This window comes from Micromys minutus (assembly GCF_963924665.1).
Source record: "Micromys minutus genome assembly, chromosome: 19".
NCBI classification, from domain to species: domain Eukaryota; kingdom Metazoa; phylum Chordata; class Mammalia; order Rodentia; family Muridae; genus Micromys; species Micromys minutus.
The window spans coordinates 7007218-7030231 of NC_137954.1; the positions used below are offsets into that span (position 1 = coordinate 7007218).

At 41.3% G+C, this 23014-nt stretch overlaps 1 protein-coding gene across 1 annotated transcript in view; it reads right to left on the reverse strand.

Annotated features, from left to right (window-relative positions):
- Window positions 1-22614, reverse strand: part of GTF3C3 (general transcription factor IIIC subunit 3) — a 32832-nt gene extending 10218 nt beyond the window's left edge. The window contains exons 1-13 of the mRNA XM_080932777.1: window positions 22494-22614; window positions 21482-21593; window positions 19935-20122; window positions 14054-14177; window positions 12606-12797; window positions 11480-11645; window positions 8095-8242; window positions 7677-7749; window positions 5044-5147; window positions 4057-4228; window positions 2320-2522; window positions 1576-1677; window positions 790-925 (exon numbers count right to left, since the gene is read on the reverse strand). Coding sequence (XP_080788903.1) covers window positions 790-925; window positions 1576-1677; window positions 2320-2522; window positions 4057-4228; window positions 5044-5147; window positions 7677-7749; window positions 8095-8242; window positions 11480-11645; window positions 12606-12797; window positions 14054-14177; window positions 19935-20122; window positions 21482-21593; window positions 22494-22595 — 1822 coding nt within the window. The 5' untranslated portion in view covers window positions 22596-22614. The remainder of the gene's footprint in view (window positions 1-789; window positions 926-1575; window positions 1678-2319; window positions 2523-4056; window positions 4229-5043; window positions 5148-7676; window positions 7750-8094; window positions 8243-11479; window positions 11646-12605; window positions 12798-14053; window positions 14178-19934; window positions 20123-21481; window positions 21594-22493) is intronic.
- Window positions 22615-23014: the final 400 nt, after the last annotated feature.

Below are 23014 nucleotides of genomic sequence, written 5' to 3' on the forward strand. Positions count from 1 at the left end.
TAAGATGAAATCAATAACTTTACCAACCTAAGAAAAACCAATAGACACCTAAAATGAGGAAGGGCGAGGGAAGGTTTTCTATGGAGAAAAATAATTTAGGGAAACATGGTGCAAACTGATGGCATAGAGGAGAAGCTGCTAGAATAAGTCCAGAATCCATGGGGAGCCAGGCTCGGAAGCCATGGGCAGCACACCACAGGCAGCTCAACTTTCCTGACTCAGTCTTCCTTGGACTCCAGGTCCTATCCTAACAATTTAATGAACGTTGTTCAATGAACAATAAAGTCATTTTGCCAGACTGATAGATATCTCTGGTCTCATTTCCAAAGGTCTTTCTCTGAGTAACAACCTCCTCAAATATCCCCAATGCCTTTTTAGCCCAAACTTGATGCCTTTTGAAGTCCTATGACTTTAGACTGGGTCACAGCAATTTCTTTTCAGAGAGTTTCTATAACTGCTATATTTGTCAAAGGGGGGGGGGAGAATTCTACAGAACAAAATCTATGCAATTGAAGTAACTGCACATACAATCTATAGTCATCTAATCTTCACAAATTAATTTTCTTCTTAAAAGGTCAAAATTGTTTTACTTTATACTTTTCAGAAAAAGATTCAATGAGTATTTCCGTCTTAATTTTTTAAAGAATTTACAGTTGAGCCTTTTAGGATTAAATGAGTCAGTTATACCTGACAGATTTAGATTGCAATTTTCATTTAATTTAGATTATTACCAGGTATTACTACATTAATTCTTTTCAATTCAGTTCATAAAGCAAATGAAGCAATTACCTTTTGCATCATAATTTGATGTTTCTTGCTCATTATTGTCTGATATTTTATCCCTTGACACTTTAATAAGGTAGAGATGCCTTTCTCCAGATTTGGAACTGGATATCAAACAAACTTGGGCTCTATTCATCGCAACCTGAATAAGAGACGGTAAGAAGCTTTAGCCCCTAACGTTTACAGTATGGCCTGTTGAGTAGCATGACCCAGACTGAGGACTCTTCAGCAGAGTTATCTATACTCTCAATGCCTACAAGTGCAATAACTGATTTACTTTTCTCATCAAAGGACGTGCAGTCACCACAGACACACAGTGGAACGTCACCCGTGCACATTTGTGTGGCATGCAGAGGACACAGTAAGTGAATCCTCAACATCCCCTTGCAAAACAGACTAGAAATGGATGTCAGACCTTTTTTTGCTCAACACTTCTGCAAAATGAACCATTTTAATATACACTGCTGTCTATATGGCTAATAACTGGTAATACTATTCTCATATTTCAAAATAAGTAGACTTAAGGTTTTCTTTACTTCTAAGTGATCAGGCTTATATCATCATGTAGAATGTCCATCTTAGGGCTGGGATAGAATTCAGTAGCAGAGCACCTGCCTAATGTGTTACACTGGAGTTGATCCTCCAGTGTTACAAAAGAATTCCAGTCATATATTTCTAACTTCTACATCTTCCGCATTTATCTGCCCTTCATTTGAACATATTTGAGTTTACACAGAGGAGCAATTACAAGTCCATTGTGGAGATAAGCAAGGCTAAGAAAGTCAGCACCACCTTTAAAAGCATGGCCAGCATGGTGAGCAAGGTGTCCAGGTAGCCGTACATCTTGCCTTGTGAGAACAACAGAGTGGAGCGATGGAGCAGTAGCTTCAGTTCCTGAAGAACAAGCACATGGCAGAGTAATAAAATGTCTTTGCTATAATGGTTTTATTTGTAGAAATCATTTTTTTTTAGAAACCAGACTCTACAAACATTTGCTTTAAAAGAATTAACACATTATAATAATAATTAAAATCTAACATTTTAAAAGCTAAAATTTGTATCTAATAAAAAGCGATTAAAACTTAAGACTAAATGGCTTTTCAAAGCCCTTCAATTTGGAGGCTCGGGAAATGATCTGCCATGTTAGAATAAAGATCTGAGTCTACAATCCTAGAACCCAGATAAAAGGCAAGGAAAGTGGGCTTATCCCAGGACAGCAGGGTCCCTGAAGCTCACTGCCCAGCCGAATAGATAAGCTTCAGTTTCATGAAAGACTGTCTCAATAAATAAATGTATATGGAAAGAAATCTAAGAAAGATACCCCATGTCTGCTCTGACATACAAACATGAAAACACTCATATTACCCACAGTAAACACATATCAAAAACAACCAAAATGCCACTAAATGTAATAAACTAGATCTAACAGCTCTGGCTGTAGCTGTAGAAACTTGAGGCAGACAGTCAAATGCTGTAGCAGATGAAGAGAAAGTTCTAACACTCTACCCAGAGAAGCTCCCATGCGCTGTGGCCTACCTGCTGCGCTGCATTCGCGTCTTGGGCTAAGGTGTCTGGGTCATACATGGGCTCTAGAGCTTCCAGAGCTTTCTCGGGACGGCCGAGCTGCTGCTGAAGGATGGAAAGTGAGATGCGTGCGTCCAGATGCAGTGGGGCCAGGTCCACCACTTTACTGTAGCTCTCAGCAGCACGCTCCATGTAGCCCAAGGCCTTTAAACATTCTAAGATGGTAAAAGAGGGTTAATTCTCAAGTTGTAAATTGGCCAAAACTATTCCTGTCCTAATTTAATTAGTAACTTATTTTATTTGACTGCATGACCCCCATCTCACTGATTTGCACAGTCTCCCAAGCCTGGGTGACCAGTTTATACGGCTTCGCCTGGCAGTGCGTTTCCCATTTTAAAGAGACATTGGAGCAATATAAGAAAATTAGAACAGCAAAGGAATGAATAGATACTGTTAGCACTTTAAAGCAATTATTCTATTCTCTATTAATTGATCGATCCAATTATCAATCTACTGATCTTTATCCCTAATGGTGCTAGAGATCAAACTCAGAGCCCTAGGCATGCAAGTAAAGCATTCAATGGGGTAAGCTAGATTCCAGTCCCGCCCCATCAGAATTCACCTGCTACAAGGCGATAAATCAGTGTCTATATTCAGTCTGGTGTGTCGCTGTTCACTTAGTACTATGTTTTAAGCATTCCCCATGTCTTCACTGGCATTTTTGAATGTTATATAATAATCAAAATAATCACTTAACCATACCAACACAAGGCCTGTTTCCAAATGTACACTCTGGTCATGCCACAGGAACCAACTTAATTTATCCAAAGTTTATGACTGGGAGACCCAACTTAATCCATAGACATGATTATTAAGGCACAGTGGTTATTCAAAGTATTAACTGTCTATGTTATTTTTAAATTAGTATTTTATAAAAGCTGGGGTACTGGCTTCTTCTGGTGTGGCAAGAGGGAACTAGTTCCCTCCTCCCATATGGCATCCTGAGCTCAGAGATTGACTCTTCAGTTTACCCTTCTCACTTTCACACATCTACTTCACTCACTGCTACTGGGCTCCCCAGTTTTCTATCTCCCCAATATCAAGTCACTCCCATTATCCCACTCCATGCCTCAAAATGAGCCTCAGAAATAAAATTGCTCCATTCCTCCATCAAGCAATGGTTTCTTCTTTGCATTCTAGTGGCCCCAACACCGACCTAGCTCTTCCCACATAGTCCTTTTCACTGCAATGAATACTTTCCCTCAGATTGTTTCCTCTCCTGTCTCCTGCATGTGTGGCTCAAACAGCACTGAAAAGCACATGAACCATTTTCTCCCAAAATAACATAAAACATGTATTCATAAAAGTGCTTTAAAAATAATTGTGCCCTATCTGATAATACAGTTCCATACTGATTGGCAGGACACATGAAAGACTGGCATTTAAGGGCATGGGCATTATCACCCCAGTTGTTTGCACAGGTCCACATCACTAGGTAAACACACTGCCCTCTAGAGAGCACTGTGGCTTTGATCTTTTTAATGTCACTGCGTCAGGAGAAGATCCGGGCACTCCTTAAGGGCCAGCACTCAGCAGTCTGGCAGGACAACGTAAGTATCAATCTTACACCAACACCAGAAGTACCTGCACCAATATTCTGATATGCTATAATGGCTACTGTGTCGGGAACATAAACTCTTGCCTGATTATATGATTAAAACTGTTTCTCTTCCACAACAAAAGTATTACCTGCGTGCCGAAGCCAAACTACCGCAAGGTTGTATCTTTCAGAGCAAACCAGGGCGCTGAGCAGGGGAAGGGCAGAGTTATATTCACCAACATCCAGAAAAGCTTCAGCAACATCAAGATAGAGGTCACCCATATCTTCAGGATTCTGTTCCACCAGCGTTGTCAAGAGAGGCTAAACTCCAAATAAAATCCAGAGGCCAAACATTCGTTACAAAGAATCACATCTGTTTATCAGCTACATGACATAAGCTGGGAGCAGCAGCTCAGATGGTTTTCTGCTCCTTTCTGTATTTCTGTTAAGATCCACACTTGCACCATGTGCATTCCACACATGCACTCACTCCTTCATCCACCACTGTGTGGGATCAAAAGGCCAGCAGCCACTCTGAGTGCCTTCCCTAACAGCCAGCCTGTACCTCTGGCGCCTTATGTTGACTGATGTCCTGAAAAGCTCATTTCTTACCCACGTGTCACATCCTCATGTGACTACCCTCCTAAAAACTTAGAGCTTTCTCCCTTCCCACATTATCTATTCCTTGTTTTTCATCAGAACACTTTTCACCAACCAATAACTTACATATTTTATGAATGTATTTAATCTCCCAGAGCCAAGGATCCATGAAAGGAGGGATTTATTTTACTCAATACCTTACACTAAGGTCAACAAAATAGATTCCCAATGTATTTTTTTTTTTTTTATTCAATAAAATACTTGTTCCAAAGTCAGGAAAAAAAGAGAGTAGCTATAGGAATTTTCATAGACGGCCTAAAGGCAAATTACAAATTCTCATGTTTGAATGGTTCTCATTCTAAAGGAAATCTCAAGTCCAATTCCAAACCATTTTGTTTTTATGAGCCGTTCCTATAAAAATAATGTGATGCTTACTGTGTCCTCCCCGTCACTAAGCCGTGTGGACTCTGAGGTCGGGTTATCATGTGCAGTCATGGGAAGGAGAGCGTGCACGTGCAGCTCCCCGTACTACTCACATTGAGAGGCTCAAGGATGTTGAGATGGACCAGGCAGACCATCAGCTTCACCGTGATATCTATTGGCACGCTATCAGGTATAGAGCAGGTAACAGTCTCCGCAGCTGGGGAAACAGCAGACAAGGTATTCGTATGCGTGAGCTCAGAATGGAAAGCAAGCTACAGCAACTCCAGCCTGTTCGCAAGGTCCCAGTCAGTGCTCACTCTGGTCAGGTCTATAGCAACTTCTCACCCCTCAGTCTGTCTTCTGTTTGAACATACGCTGCTTCTTCTCCTAAGATCAACATACACACAACTCTCTTACACAGGATTTAAATGATAAGCCTGAGCAGACATACAAAAGCTCTGTTTAAGTTCTTGCATTCCAAAGCTCCATTTTAGAGTTTACTATAGAGATTCTTCTAAAAGGGGTAAATATTTTTCTGCTTTCTACCCCTAAAACTTCATTACAGCAACATGACTCACATTAAATTACAAAACAGTTTGTTTCCATTTCATAAAACTGTATAGGATATTAGTGATGTGCCTTTGGCAATAGAATTAAATTTAAGTTACTTAAAATAATATTTAAAATAATATATTATGTAATGACAACACATGATATTATGCTTTACAGAATCTGCCATTGACAGTGTAAGTTTACCAAGCCACAGGAATATGGCTCGATTAGGAGACTGTTCAGTGAACTCCACAACAGGAACTGATAACACAATTCTCCTACCACGAAGTTTTGCTCACTCAAGACCTAAGCTCCCTGAAGACACACACTACTAAGTCTACCCGACTCAATATGTGCCTACAGCATATTCCTTCTGTGGGGTGTCTACAGTCACTCACCTACAAAGAACTAGCCAAGATGGTCATCGTAATGAGCTCTGTGACTTCTAAAGTGGGATTCTACTTAGATACGAGTTCTATATTCCAAATGCTAGCATTTTGATCTATTGTTTAACATGGTCTGAATGTTTATATTCATGTCCTTAGAAAGAGGCCTAAGGGAGCTCTGTGTCCTCACAGCAAAACAGTACCATATCAAATCTCTCATGCCTTAACTTTAGACTTACAAGCCTCGATATTTTCTCTTTGTAGATCATGAAGTCGAAAGTACTTTGATATAGCAGCCCAAATAACTATTTAACAAAACACACTTACTAAAGATATACTCGGTATAGATGTATAAACTAACAATCTTGGTTTCTACATCAAATTGCAAAGTAAAAGTCAACTTTCTGTTGACTATTAAGATGTTTGTCTCAAATCAAGAAACTCTAGACACGTGCAAATCATAGCTCTGCAGAGCCACAATCTTAATACTGGATAAGGCAGAATTTGGATCAGGTATATCTAAACGGTCAGCAGGAACTCAGGAAACCATGGGAACTTGTCAGTAGTAAAGTCACTAGATAACACCAAACTTAACATACGGCTTGTCTTGGCAGATATGGAGCTTATCCATTTTGGCCCAGCACTTCAGAGATAGAGGCAAAAACAGGATTTCTAATTCTAGTCTAGTCCGCGCTCCCAAACAGCGTACGTACCCTTAACAAACAAAAAACCCCTGGTATGGAATCGCATGCCTGTGGTCTCAGCACAGAGTGAGAGACAAGGTCAGGAGTTCCAGTTCATACTTGGCTGCCTTGGGTGTTTAAGGCCAGTATAGGCTACAAGAGACTGCACTTAGGGAAAACTACAGACACACTCACAGAAGGATGAGAGTGTAACTTAGTTGGCAGAGTGCTTGCCTAGCATGTAGAGCTGGGTTTGATCCCCAGCACCAAATAAAACCAGTAGTAGTGACAAAAGCCTGTAAAGCCAGGGACAAGAGTTATCCCTGTTCACACTATGGCCACGAAAATGATAAATTTTGTGATAACTCAGAAGTCACATGTGTTAACATTTTCACAGAATAGGTTAATGGGTGTGATGAAAAGATCATAGAAGAGCTGGAAGAGACCCTGCCAAGGCACAAACTTGCAGCTCTGTGATTTTGCATCCTGAGCTTTCAAAAGAGCAGGACAATCATACCAGTTTCTACCTTTGAAAACTCCTATGTTTAAAGCAGAATTTTCAGTAGTAGACCACTTAAATAAAGCCCTTGTAGGAACAGCTCAAGTTCTGATCTCTTCAGCAACTCACTGTCTTTCTTCTAAGAATAAGGAGCTGAGGACAAGGGATGCACACCTACAGTCCCAGCATTTGAAGGCTGAGGCAGGAAGACTGCCATGAGTTTCAAGCCAGCCTGGGTTTATACAGTAAGTTCCAGGTTACACTACAGAGTGAGATCTTGTCCCAAAAAGAAAGAAACAAAACAGAATAAAACAAACTAAGTGAATCAAACAGGGACCAAAGAGAAACAGGCATATCAAAACAAAAAACTCAAAACTATTTTCTATGATTGCTTATAAAACAAGGGCTAGTAATCTATCTCTGTGTAGAATGCTTGTCCTTCAGGCACAAGCTCCTGAATTTCAGTCCTAACAACACAAAAACAAAAGAAAAATTACTTAAAAGACAATATAAGAAGACTAGAATTCCACTGCAGACAATGCTCTGGGAACTTTACCAACTCAAGACCCCACAACATCTAACAAAAGAGGGTTATGCAGATGTTTCTGCATGAAGTTAACTACAACCTTTATTCTCCTCTGAGGTGCCTTCTTCCAAAGTTTCCTTTTCTAGGATAATTCCAGAAAAATCTGTAATTACCTAAAAAAAAAAAGAAAGAAAGAAAAAGAAAAGTTATATATAAAAAAACCTTTTTGTGAATATTTATTTCAAATAGTTTTTACAACATAAAATACTATTTAAAAATATAGTGTTCTGAAATAAGGAACTGTACCTGTGAAACGTTACCATTCTATTTTACTGACTAACAGGAATAGCTCGTGGGCCCTGCCGCCCTTGGGCTCTGCAGTGGCAACATCATTTATATTTATATTGCACACAGACTCTATTACCTCCTCAGAGAGTCTGATATAATTTAGTTTACAATTTAAATGATAAGACACTAATTTCTGAGCATTTAAACCTAAGACACACGAGCATTCCTACCTCCAAAGCTTTGTCATACTGCTTGTTGGAAATATATAGCTCAGCTGCTATGTTAACATCTTCCATGGAGACTAAGCCTTGATGCTTTGAGAAAGCTTCTTCAATTATGTTTATAGCTGAAGTGCTGTCATTGGCTTCATAGTAACTCCTAAGAAAAGGGAGTCGAAAATGAATGCATAGTTAATGCTGATTATAAAACTCTGTGTCTTGTTTAGGCCTTCTAACAATTCTAAATTCTCTGTATTCTAAAACATACAACATACTATACTTGTAATTTTCAAAACTGTCTGTGATAGGCTGGCACCAGGTGCGACCAAGAGAAAGAGGGAGGTTAATGCCAGTGGAGGAAAAAGATCCCTACAGTAAACATGGCAACAGTAAGGTCTTCACCTGAGTTCACTCAAAGCACAGTAATACTAATCCTCAAATTCAGAAATACACACCAACAACAACTAGGAAGAAGACTCACCTTGTGTTGTTACAAGGGTATTTGAGGAAAAGAAGTTAGCCCAAAGAACAGACTTGCATTCTTTTAGCAAGCTGTGTAGTGTTTAGTCAACACCAGAAAGTAAATCAGCATGTGTGTATATCCTCCATCAAATAACTCTAACCCTGACCCTGTCACCCCAGTAAACAGAGGGAAAGGTCTTCAGGATGACCTGACCCATCTACCTGCTCACTTCACCACCTCTAGGATGAGTCCTTGGTGTTGGTAAAAGAATCAACTAAGAAGTATGAATGGTCACTGGTTACAGATGATGAGTTCTCATTCTTTGCAGCAGGAAAGATGTACAGACTGTTAAACTGTCTGGATGTGACAAGCCAGCCTTCCACATGTATCAGAGTTTAAAAAGGCTTGGAAACCAGATTGTTCCTCAGTATTCACAATAACCTTTATGAACAAGGAAAACACTCAACCAAGGGTTGTGAATGGCTTAGGTCCAGGTCCTCCCTGAACAGATTTGCCTTCTGTGTTCAACTGGGCACATGTGCAGTAAGGCAAGTGTCCCTAAGGACATTTTAGGGAGAGTCCTAGATTTGCCATCTTAGCCTTATGTGTAATTGGGTGTGCATATGATTAAAGTCAGATACATTATGGGAAGGGATTATATATTATGCACAGTAAGAAAGTGAACAGATGACCTAATTACCAGTCAAAAATAGAGAACTGCCTTTAGCAACCAAACTCCTTCCCTCGACTCCCAAAAGGAATGACGGGCACTTGAACACTTTCTCACCCGTGTGGGCTGCAGGAATGACGGGCACTTGAACACTTTCTCACCCGTGTGGGCTGCAGGAATGACGGGCACTTGAACACTTTCTCACCCGTGTGGGCTGCAGGAATGATGGGCACTTGAACACTTTCTCACCCGTGTGGGCTGCAGGAATGACGGGCACTTGAACACTTTCTCACCCGTGTGGACTGCAGCTTCTTTCTGAAATGTGCTATTATGTACTGTTACTATCACTTTTCACTTTTGAATCACGTTCCCTTGCTACTGTGTAGACCGCTATTTTGAATTCTCTGGATCAGGAACTAAGAAGCTCCTGACCTTGCCCACCATTGCTAACATTACCATCTGGCTAAAGATGTCCAGGTAGCTAACCCTCATCACCAAGTGTCAACGCTGGTGCCATGACACCGGTCTACAATGATCCAGTGGATGACTAACTGTCTCACTGAAGTGCCTTCTTCAGGACATCTTGAATATCATCTCATCCTCGCACTGGACATTTCCAACTCCTGGCTGTCTCCTCTCTTTTCCCTCAGGTCTAAATGCTGGTATACCTTAGGAGTCAGCCCTTCCTTATAGCATCTTTCACCATCTTCTCTTCCTTTCCTCGCACATATTTGAGCATATATACAACCTGTACACACACATGTGCATGCATACATCAGTAGATCTTTAGATGAACTTTTAAGTTACACTGAGAATGATTACTTTTTACTACCTCCGATTTCTTCCCTGATCAAGCTATCATTTTTCCCTCCCAACTGTCATTTCAGTAATTTTCTAACTAGTCTTCCTGTCTCTGGCCTTTTCACTCTTCAATTTTTGTTCAAAAGAACAACCAAAATTGAGGCACTTAAATTTTAAGTTAAATCATGTCACTTTTCTACTGAAAACCTTCAAAAAGTATTGAGTAAAGGCCAAAGTCCTTCCCATCCCCCACGAAGGCTGTGGCTGTGCTCCTCTGAAAGCCTTCAGCCAGGACCATCAGGAGACAGGGACTCCGGCCCTTCAGTAACCTGTTTATGAAATAACACACTCCACACGTCTATAACATATCTGGCTCAGGGACTCCGGCCCTTCAGTAAGCTGTTTATGAAATAACACACTCCACACGTCTATAACATATCTGGCTGATATTTTTTTGCTGCCTACCCCTTCATAGGACTATAACCTCCATGAGTGCCGAATCATTAACAGTTTCTTGGTACTGGATGGACACCCTGGTTCCTTGTATTGTGCTTATGTGTAAGATACCCTCAATAAATACTTCTGGAGGGCAAGGGACCAAAGCAAAACCTAATCAGTCAGCTGGCCACTGCCACTCCACACACAGTAATCAATATATGTGAAAACAAACTGATCTTCAGGGCATGTCCTGATCCTTCAGCTCTACTGACTCATCACTGCAGCTGCTACAATGAACTGCGGATAACCCGGGAAGACCCTCAGTGCCTGTCAGCCACTGACTTAGAGCTGCGCCCCCACTTGTAAAACTGCGTCCACTGCTCCTCATGACTGTCCTGAGAGGGTCGTTGGATTAATGGGCTGATCCGAGTATGCCAAAGTCAAGACGGTTAGCCCAGGGAAAATGCTGCACTGTGTTCCTCAAACAGACAGAACAGTGGGAAGCACCTCTTAACCAAACACGTCCCTTTGCTCCGCAGCACAGCAGAGCAGAGAAGGAAATGCTGTGCAGGATTCTAAAAACCTGTGACAGTAACATGTCACTTAGCATACTGTTCTGGTACTGACTCAGATAAAACGATTACAGAATATTCCACATTACAAACATTTCACTGACACATCAGCAATAAAAGAAATGGAAAACATCACAAATATATACACTTCCTGTAGGTTACAGAAGCCTGGCGTTGTGATGTCCGTGTGGAGCACACCTCACTTCTCAGCTTCTGAGCACCGCAGTACAAGTTCATGGCCAGAAGTTCCTAAACAACCATGCAGCTGACACACAGCGAACCAAAAGCACGAAAACAAAATGACGACAAACCCACCATAACTGGGCAAATAGAAAACATAGTAGACAAAAATTTTCCTTGGCCCTTAATGCAAAGTACCTTCGATTTCCAACAGCCTTGATTAGCAGAACGCCCAGTAAGAGCACACCTACATGTGTTTCACTTCAAACTTACTTTGCCATGTCTCTAGCCAACTGCATAAAACGCTCTCCGTCAGATGGAGACAAGAGATTTAAAATACGCCTATAGCCATCCATGGCCATTTTATGGTCACCCATCTGTTCGTAAAGGCTTGATCTCTCCCACAGGTAGCGGACATTAGTAGGTTCATATTTAAGAGCTAGAAAGAAAAAGAAGAGATAAAAAAATTACACATTTATCAAAAGAGGTGTGACTTACCTCAAAAGTGTAATAAACACAAAAATTCCTGACTTGGCTTGACCTAAAACCAGACTTTAGTTTCTACACTAATTCTTATTGGTCACTGAAGTCACAGAAAGTTAACAGCCTGAAAGCAGCACTGAGCTCAGTAGGACATCTAAAGCACTGTTCAGCCACCTACTTTTGTGCTACGTTCAACACAATATAAAGTAAGTCACAAGCAAACACGAGAACAAAGGACTCCAGATCTACGCCATAACAGACTATAAGAAACAAGTGTTTGGACTAGCAGAATAACTCAACAACCTATTATGTACCTAATGATTCCACAACACTGCTCTATACCTCAGGGGAAATCACAAGAGATGAGGTGGAAAGACTGCAGAGCTAGAGGGGGCCTGGTGCCTGCCTTGAAACAGTCCACCCTAGACATGCCACGGGAGACGCAACCTTCACAAGATGGTTGCCTAGCCAAGACCAGCAGAATGGCAATACTGGGTGATGAGCCAAAATGGGTAAGAAAAATTCTGCATGGTTCCACCCATAGAAGATCTACGGATACTGGAAAAGGAAAATCAGTCTCCTCCAGAAAAGAGGGAGGTACTGTCCTCTCCCAAGTGGTTACCCATGGACACATGTACATATAAGTCAGACTAAGTGGAGTTAGCAGGTTCCGTGCACACATGAATGCACGCTAATAAGCAGGGAGGATGAACTGAGAGGACAGAGCAGCTGGAGAGGGAGAGAAGGCAAGAGAGATAGAGATACAGCTCTCAAAAAAAGGTTAGTCAAAAGAGAAACAAATCACTTGGAGTAACAACATAACCCAAAAAAATAAATATACTAATGACCCACTGTATAACACCTAATAAAACAAGAAAAATATTTATTCCCATTTACATAAGAAAAATGTCATTACCTTTTGTATAGCAAAAAATAGCCTGCTTAATATTATCTTGTTCCAGAGACATTTCTGCCAGCCTAACCCATTCTTCTGTGTCACTGGGATTTAAATGCGCAGCGATCAACTCAAATTGCAATGACTTCTCCATGTCACCTTGATCCTCGTATATCATGGCAAGTGTAGAAAATGGCTCATAAGCCAAAGGAGCTATAATAATAAAAATGACATAGGTTTCATTGGATAAAAGAATAGGCGTAAGCTGGTATTGATACTACAGTTCAAACTACAGATATTCTACCTAATAACTAAATTCTAAATCATTCCAGAATTATAAAAATACAGCAATCTTTGAATAATACAAAACACTATTATACTTGCAAACATTCTTACCCATTTATTATTTATTTATTTTGGAATGGACTTTTGCTGCCTAGCTCAGGCTGATCTCAAGTTTCTTTGTAGACCAGGTTGGTCACAAACCTGAGCTCTCCCCTAGCCTCCCTAGTCATTTTTAAAGCATTATTTCTATTAACAAAATACAATTTCATAAAACCTTACATTTAACCACACCTTCTATATGAAATTCTCATTAGTAAAACCAAATACAGATTTAAAAGTTGGAATTTCACCCCAGGAAGCATCAGTCACACAGTGGGGTTGAATTCTCACCACTTCAAGCTTCTGCATAGAGAGGATGGGTGCACACAGAGCACCCGAACAGCACCTCAGCCAAGGTGTCAACTGTCATGGTTAATCTTATTTCTGTGGGTTTGGGAAACATGTAGGACATGTAGGGGTCACAAGTTACCCTAATGAATAATTCTGGAAATTACAGTAAGACTTTGAAAAGGGTCAGATCTAACTAATATTAGTTGTATAACAACTACCATGGCACTCAGTGGGGCAACTGACAGGAACCAGAAAAGGAATGTGGTAGAAGCAGTTAGTCACAATCAGTGCTGAAGGTGTCCTTCAACATGTCTAGGAGATAAAATGACAGACGCAGATGTATGTTCGCAAAGGACAGATTAAAATAATTAGCACCACCTATTCCAGAAAATGGAACAAATAGCAATAAAAATATCAAAAATCTGAAATTTATCAGAATGTTCTTCAATGTGATTTTAACATAATACAGTCACCATTTTAAGAAAAATAAACAGGGCTCAAGACATAAGTGAGCTGGCAGAGCACTTGCCCCGAATGTACAAAGTCGTAGATTCAATCACAGATGGGAGATGGATGGACTGGCTGCAATGTCTAAACTCCTCAAATGAGAAAGTGAGAGCGGAAGGAACTGATTCTCACCGAGTCGCGCCCATGTCTAGAGTGCCAGGTTACTAGGACCACAGTTACCTCTCACTTCTGAGTGTATTTATAAATGGCACAAGAAAATGTGTCCCATTTTTTAAAATGTCAACCATTTAATATCACATCATCAATAAACCCCCCTCAGAAAACACCTTGTCTTATGATTTCCATGCACATCAATATGGCTTCTTCGTGCTCTCCTCGAGCAAAGCGAATATTGGCTTCACCCATGAGACCTCTCAGGGCTCTGGGCAGTTTGCTCCGAGGCCTCTTCTCCTGTCAGGAAAAAAAGGAAAACAACATGGAGACTAAGAATAAAGCTCAGATTTCAACTCCACAAACACTCATATACAGTATAACAGAGACTTCTCTCTAAAACTTCTTAATCTTCTAGACTCAGAACCAGGCACTGAGTAGTTACAGTTCTGATGCCTTAATAGTTAAGTCTAATTACACAAAACAAGCTAAAATTCGAGTTCAAGAAATAAGAACATTATTTAATGGTACTCTCCAAGCCAGGCGTGGTGGTGCACACCTTTAATCCCAGCACTCCAGAGGCAAGTAGGTAGATCTCAGTGAGCTCAAGGACAGCTTAGTCTACAGAGTGAGTCCAAGATCAGGAAAAAGGAATAAAAGTAAAAACAAAAATCTTCCTCCAATTGAAAGTTCATTGGTTAGGAATCCGTAAACAGGTAATCAGCATAACCATATCATGCAACAAGACGGGTTACATTACATTACATGCCAGGACACTTACTAGAAAGTCCTTCTTTGAAATTGATCAGAATAAATGTGGTTAAAAAACAACAAAATCCTCTTGAGTTCCACGATGGATCTTTTAATAGCAAAGCTACAGAACATTTTGGCACATGAGCAATTAAGTCTTAAATAAAATTTTTCAAAATGAAGCATAAGAAATGAATGATAATTCACAACAGCCTCAAAGAGAAGAAAATGTCTAGAAATACACCTAACTAAGGTAGTAAAGCCCTCCACAATGAAGCTTGACATCTCTGAAGAAACTCAGGAAGACACTAGAAGACAGAAAGCCCTCTAACTCATGGACTGAAAGAAGGTTGTACAATATGACCGTTCTACCAAAAGACTTAACAGATTTAATACAACTGCAATCAAAATAGCTAAAGCAGTCTTCACAGAAAAACACTATAAAACTCATATGACAGCACAAAATACCCCAGATAGCCAAAGCAATCCTGAGCAAAAAGAACAATGCTGGAGGGCTTTACCATTCCAAGTTTCAAGATACATTACAGAGTTATAACAACATAAAACACACACGTGGACCAACTCAACAAAACAGAAAACCCAAGCAGGAGTAAAGAGAACCATAGCTGCTGATACTTAACAAAAATGCCAAAAACATACACTGGAGAAAAGACATCTTTAACAAAAGATGCTGAGAAAAATGGATGTCTACATATAGAAGAAAAAAAAAAAAAACCCTAAATCTACTACTCTATCCAAAAATTAACTCCAAATGGATGGAAGACCTCAGTGTGACCTAACACTGAAAAGACTATAAAACACGGGCAGTGCCTACATGGCATAAGGGACCGGAAGGACTTCCTGAACAGGTCTCAGTTTTCCAAGAAATTAAGGCCAACAATTGATAAGTGGGACCTCAGAAAACTAAAAAGCTTTTGTTCAGGGAAACAATCAATCAAAAGAAAAGGAATCCAGCAGAGTGGAAGAGATTCTTTGACAACTACGAATCTGACAGGATGAATATCCAGAATATATAAAAGTTTTGCTCAAAAACAGTCAAAAAACAAATGACTCAATTTAAAAAGTGGGTTTCCAATCTGAAAATAGAGTACTCCAAACAGAACACCAATGGCTTATGTTCTAAGATCAAGAATCAACAAATGGGACCTCATGAAATTGCAAAAATTCTGTAAGGAAAGGACACTGTCAAGATGAAAATTAGGACAAAATGGACATCAACAGATGGGGAAAAGATCTCTACCAATTCTACATCTGATAGAGAGCTAATATCCAATACATACAAAGAACTCAAGGAGTTAAGAGTTCAGAGAATCAAATAAGCCTATTATAAAATGGGGTACAAAGCTAAGCAAAGATTCTCAACTGAGGAATACCAAATGGCTGAGAAGCACGTAAAGAAATGTTCAACATCCCTAGTAATCAGGGAAATGCAAATCAAAACAACCCTGAGATTCCACCTCACACCAGTCAGAATGGCTAAGATCAATAACTCAGGTGACAGCAGAGGCAAGGATGTGGAGAAAGAGGAACACTCCTCCTTTGTTGGTGGGACTGCAAGCTGGTACAACCACTCTGGAAATCAGTCTGTAGGTTCCTCAGAAAACTGGACATAGTACTATCTGGAGACCCAGCTATACCACTCCTGGGCATACATCCAAAAGATGCTCCAACATATAACAAGGACACATGCTCCACTATGTTCATAGCAGCCTTGTTTATAATAGCCAGAAGCTGGAAAGAACCCCAATGGCCTTCAACAGAGAAATGGATAGAGAAAATGTGGTACATTTACACAATGGAGTACTACTCAGCTATTAAAAACAATGACTTCATGAAATTCTTAGGCAAATGAATGGAACTAGAAAATATCATCCTCAGTGAGGTAACCCAATCACACAAAAACACATATGGTATGCGCTCACTGATAAGTGAATATAGCTCCAAAGCATGAATTACTTAAGATATAATTCATAGACCACATGAAGCTCAAGAAGAAGGAAAACCAAAGTGGAGATGCTTCAGTCCTTCTCATATGGGGGAACAAAAATATTGGCAGGAGGAAATACTAAGACAAAGTTTGAAGCAGAGACTGAAGCAAAGGCCATCCAGAGACTTCCCCACCTGTAGCTCCAGCCCATATGCAGCCACCAAACTCAGACAATATTGCTGATGCCAAGAAGTGCATGGTAACAGGAACCTGATATAGCCATCTCCTGAGAGGCTCTACCAGATCATGACAAATACAGATGCTCACAGCCAACCATTGAACTGAGAACAGGGTCTCCAATGGAAGAGTTAGAGAAAGAACTGAAGAAGCTGAAGGGAATTTCAACCCCATAAGAACAACAATACCAGCCAACCAGAGCTCCCAGGGACTAAACCACTATCCAAAGAGTAGAAATGGACAAACCCATGGCTGTAACTGCACATGTAACAGAGGATGGCCTTGTTGGGCATTGTCTTAGTCAGGGTTTCTATTCCTGCACAAAATATCATGACCAAGAAGCAAGTTGGGGAGGAAAGGGTTTGTTCAGCTTACACTTCCATATTGCTGTTCATCACCAGAGGAAGTCAGGACTGGAACTCGAGCAGGTCAGGAAGCAAGAGCTGATGCAGAGGCCATGGAGGGATGTCACTTACTGGCTTGCTTCCCCTGGCTTGCTCAGCCTGCTTTCTTAGAGAACCCAGGTCTACCAGCCTAGGGATGGCTCCACCCACAATGGGCTGGGCCAGGGATGACTCCACCCACAGTGGGCTGGGCCCTCCCCGCTTGATCACTAGTTGAGAAACTTGTGTCAGCTTGTGTCAAGTTGACACAAAACCAGCCAGTACAGGCATCAATGGGAAGAAAAGCCCTTGGTCCTGCCAAGGCTTGATGCCCCAGTGTAGGGGAATGTCAAAGCTGGGAGCCAGGAGGGGTTGTGGGGGGGCACCCTCATAGAAACAGAGAGAGGATGGGATGGGGGTTTATGGAGGGGAAACTGAGAAAGGGGATAACATTTGAAATGTAAATAAAAATATATCCAATAAAAGTAAAATGAAAGAAAAAAAGGAGAGAAGAGGAGTAGAGGCAAGACCTCTCTCTGTTGTTAGGATTGCAAACTGGTCTAGTCGCTCTGGAAATCAGTGTGGAGAATCCTCAAAATACTAAAAACAACTCTAGCACATAATTCAGCTACATCATTCCTTGGCATATGCCCAAAGAGCATCCTACTCCACAGATAACTCCTCAGCCTTGTTAACTGTTCTATTCACAGTAGGTAGAAAACAATATAAATATCCTTGAATGGATGAATTAATAATGAAGGTGGCATCTATGTACCATGGAATACTATTCAACTGTAAAGAAAAGTAAAACTGTGATATATGCAGGCAAATGAATAAAACTAGGAAATACTGTATTGAGTGAGGTCGCGTATTCCTTCTTATTTATGGATCCTAGCTCCAAATCGATCAGATGTTGAGTATATAGCCTGGTGTGACTTCAGGAACAGGACAAGTTCACCTAGCAGAAGAGGGTGATGTGTGAGACAGGGGTGACAGGACAAAGAGCTATGAACGGGGACACAGAAGGAAATACTTCCTGGGTAAGTAGTACAAACAGCATTTGAAGAAACCATGAGAACCAGAGCAGTTGTTTTCTCAAAACGTACATATGAGGGGGGAGTGTGTGTGTGTGTGTGTGTGTGTGTGTGTGTGTGTGTGTGTGTGTATTTAATGATGTTATATCACTAGGGTTGATAATGTTTCCCCCCGAGACTGAGACTGACAGCCTATCTAACAAAAACTCCAATGTCAGGCATAGGAAGCTTCCTTTCAACTTGTTGGTCAGGGGAATAAAAAAGACTCCCCAAACCCCACAAAACAATATAGGCTATTGCCATGACCCCTGGATGCCTACTAAAAATTAAAGGTAAGACTCTTGCTGAAGACAAAACACACTTCAGACAGAGGATGGAGGAATAGAGATAGCACTGATCTGGAAGACTCCTCCATTATTATGAGAGGACTCTCTGGGAGGACTAGCTCTCACAGTATCTAAAGGTTTTCTCCTTTGTCAAAGGAGAAAAGTAGTCAATAGTCTTATCAGCTATAAGGCCTTGAAATCACAACCATGACCAAAACAGCAAGACACTCTTAAAAATGCAAAAATGGCACCTATATATACTGGGTACAACCAATAGCCACTGCATTGGCCTTCTTCCATTCACAAGTGGGAATGCATGCCTGGTACCTTAAACTTGGGCAACTGCTCACAGCTGCTAAGACCATGGAACCTAGAGAAGCACTTATTTTCCTAAAGCAGGGTAACATCTATGCTTTAAATGCTCATCCTCACGTCCACAGCTAAGCACAGCTCTCGACCCTCACCAAACATATGTCTTCTGGCAGCAGAGGGAACAATTACAGAAAGTCAAAATGCAGAGACGAGCTGATAGTCGACAATACAACTCCTGTATCTAAGGCTCAAAGAACACTGCAGAAACGGAGTGGAGACTGAGAGCCAGGACATCTCTGACAGTGTCTTCTATATACCAAAGTAAAAACGTACCCATGAAATCTCAACAGTATAGTTGCCTAAGTAATGCCTAAAGACTGACAGTACCAACTGACATGTCAATGTTGGTGGAGGGCTCTCACAGGGTCAGCCCTAGATGAAGATCTACAGCAACCAAAGTTGCTGAGAGAGAATCAGATTAGTAACCCCAGTAAGTTACCAATCCCAAGCAATCAGCCCTAAAAACAAATACATATGAAAAACATATGAACTCAGCTTGTTGTACTTATATATTGTTCCCCCTCCTCTTCCCTCTCTCATATGCACACACGTAATAATAGTTAAGAGACCATGATTTTAGTGTGGAGCAAACCGATGATGCAGGAGGGGTTGGAAGGAGAAGACAGGGCGGGAAATACAATGCTCATGTATGTTATGTTTTATAAAAAGATAAGGGAGAAAGATTATGTTTGATGGATGTGTAGTCAGGTGTGGGATAAGGGGGTGCCTCTGTGGGCCCATGCTGAGGCATTCCTTCCCTCTGAGGGACCAGCCACATGATGGTATAATATAGAATAGAGTTTATTCAGGACATGGGGAGGGGAGTTAAGGGAATAGAAACAGAGAAATAAAACTCTAATTTAAAAAGGAAAAATGAATGACGGCAGTTGCCTCTTAGTTTTTGTTCTTACTATTGAACTATTTCCCAATTACAACTGAAAGCTCCCTTTACAATGACTGTATCAGTTTCTTACATTTTTATGAGTGGTAAAGTATCAACAGCTTACTTTCATCATTTTCTTGGTCTCACGGTTGAGAACCATCTCCAACACAAACACATCGCCTGCGGTGGGTTGCTCTGGTGTTTCTTCCTCCTCCTCCTCTTCTTCCTCCTCCTCTTCGTCATCTTCAGTCTCTCCAAGCATGGAAGCAAAGACCTTGTGAACTGACTTACTCACCCCATCTGACGTTTCTCCTAAGGAAAGATACATTGAGGTTGGGGGGAGGGAGAGGAATCAGTAAAACAACTTTAAAAAAACGCTATTTCATAGAATACAAATTCCTTACCACAGCAACAGACTTGAAAGTAAATTTCAAATGCCCACCCAAAATAAAAAAGCAGAAAAGAAAGCTGTTGCAAAGCTATATCTTGTCTTCTGCAGGAATGGCTGATTCACCCTCTGCACCTCATCCAGATAGGCAAGCAAAATGAGGAAAACCAAAAGCAGATACAGTAATGGGTAAAAGCAGAAAGGAAAAACATTCCGTTGTTTTTTAGTTAGTGGTATGGTGACCTCTAACTGAAGCCCAGGAGATGTGAGGCTAAAGAGAGGAGGATCCTGGGAGCTTGCTGACCAACTGATACAGCCAATTGGTGGACTCTAGGATCAGTGAGTATGGTAGCTCAAATAAGAAAAGCCTCTGCATTTGCCACCAGGAAGTGGCACTATTAGAGAAGGATTAACAAGTATCCTTGTTGGAGGAAAAATCACCTGGGGTAGGCTTAAAGTTTCAAACGTCTTCCCAGGCTCAGTTTCAGTCTGTCTGTCTCTGTCTCTGCCCACCTCCACCCCTGCCTAAGGGTCAGGATGTAGTTCTCAGATACTTCTCCAGCACCACACCACAAAAGGCACACTTGGGTTAAAGATTACAGTCCTTTAGCCAGGAAAGCCAGGGCAGGAGCTCAAGGCAGGAAGCTGGAGGTAGGAACTGGAGCAGAGACTTTGGAGGAAGACTGCTCACTGGCTCTTGGCTTCCAAAGCTTGCTACCACTGCTTTATTAGACAACCAAGGACCAGGGGTGGCAACTGGACCCTCCCACAGCAATCACTAACCAAGAAAATATCCCAGACATGCCTACTGACCAAAAGGTCCCTCTTCCTAAGTGCCTCAAGTGTGTGTCAACTTGACTAAAAGCATCAGTCTTCTGCTAGAGTAAGGTAGTACACCCAGAGACCTATGACGAGTGTGAAGTCCCATCCACCCAGCTAAGTTTATAGAGCAGTACAGCTTGGTACTGCTCTGAAGAAGAATCCCACTGGGAAGGCCAATTTACAAAATGACAATAAAGAGGCCCTAAACAAATGCAGACATCGATGTTAAACATCACAATACTAGAGCTATACCAAAACAACGTCATGCTGCCCAGTAAGTTCTTTTTTAATAAATATTAAGCTACTATGTAGCAAGCACCAATAAACCAGGTAATAAAAACAATATCATTACAATAAAATACAAACGATTAAACTTAAAAGCAATAAAAATAGAAAGCAAATGTTTTTATCAAATCATTTTGCTTGAATGATCTTGACATTCAACGCTGGCAGCAACACACCTTCATTGGCATCTTTGTCCTGGGATTTGGCAGGGTCAATTCCTGAAGATGATGGAACTTCGGAATCACCTACGTTTTCTTTGGGTGTTGGTTTTCCTTTTTCCTGAACGCTCTGTGATTGCAAATTAGTTAAACAGTTTCAAAAGCTAATTAGGACTTAATTCTCTCAGTCCTAGATAGGCTATTTGCCTTATCTTTATAAAAATTGAACCTCCCCTCATGATATGTGGAATCTAAATTGGAATAGTTTCAAAGTACTTAAGTCTTTAGTTATGTAAGTCATCTGCAAATACGTATAGAATAATTTTAAATACTTTAATGTCATCAATCTAACACTTTAAATAAACCACGGGGTGCACAGAAGTCCATGAGACAAGTAAGAAACCACTAGCTAACATCGAAAGGGTCAACAGTTTTACATTCCCCTGGCCTCCAAACAAGTGAGAAAGTATTTAAAGCTTAGATCTTTATTAAAATTTTAAAACAGTTAAAAGATATCCAGTTATCAGGCAAGTAAGTTCACTTTTATGTCTAAGAAAAAAAATTACCCCAAGACTCCTCAAAAATAGGCGCACCAGAGGTATTTGTAGCTTAGTGATGGGGCTCTTTGTCCAGTAAGCTGGAGGCCCCAAGGTTTGATCCCCAAGACCACTGTACAGACGACAAAAACAAAAGGCCTGGTTACTAGAGTGGTGCTCCACCATTTTAATAATAAGGTCACAAACTAATTGCAAGAACAAGTTTAGAACAAGTCAGACACCCTGGGTGGCTGCAGCTTAGCTGGAGAGCATTGGGCTATCATCAACTTAACAGTCAGGGGAGGTTAGTGCCCACCGAGGCAAGCTTTCGGGTGAGAAGATGTCTTTAGTGGTACTGAGTACCGGGGTGCAAGTGAAAATCGGAGTTTCTGGGGAGAGGTAGAAGCTGCCGGGATCCCCGTCCCACCCTGGGCAAACCGTGCCGCTGTTACGGGGAAAACAAGACCAGGGAGCACCGGGGCCCAACGGCTTACTTTCTTTTCTCGGGTTTTTCTCTCTTCTCTCCGCCTTTCGAACTCTTCAAAGGAGATTTTCCCTTCCAGGTAGTCTATAAGTTCCGGGCTGAACCCCGACATGTCTGCGGGTCCGACGCGGCGCAGCGGACCGGAAAAAGTGCAGCACTCTCACGCACTGCAGGGCTCCTCGGAGAGACGCGACCGGCGTCCGCCCTAGAAACTTCCCCGGCCCGCGCCGCGGCCGCGCACTCGGGTTCCGCCGGCCTCTCTAGGCTGGGGCCTCTCTCTGCAGGCTTGGGAGTATCTTTCAGATGCCAACTTCCCTTGGGCTACCCGCTAGAGGATCTAGGGATGCAGCCCAGTGGCAGAGCGTTTGCCTGGGTTTCTATGTCTAATGCCAATCAACGTTTATGTCCCCACATTCAAACTCTTAAAGGGAATCGGACTCTTCATATAGGGCGTCTACTGTATAGCTATTACATACATCTCTCAAAATAATCCTTAGGGACCTATGAGAGAAGAAAAAGAGAGAGGTGTGG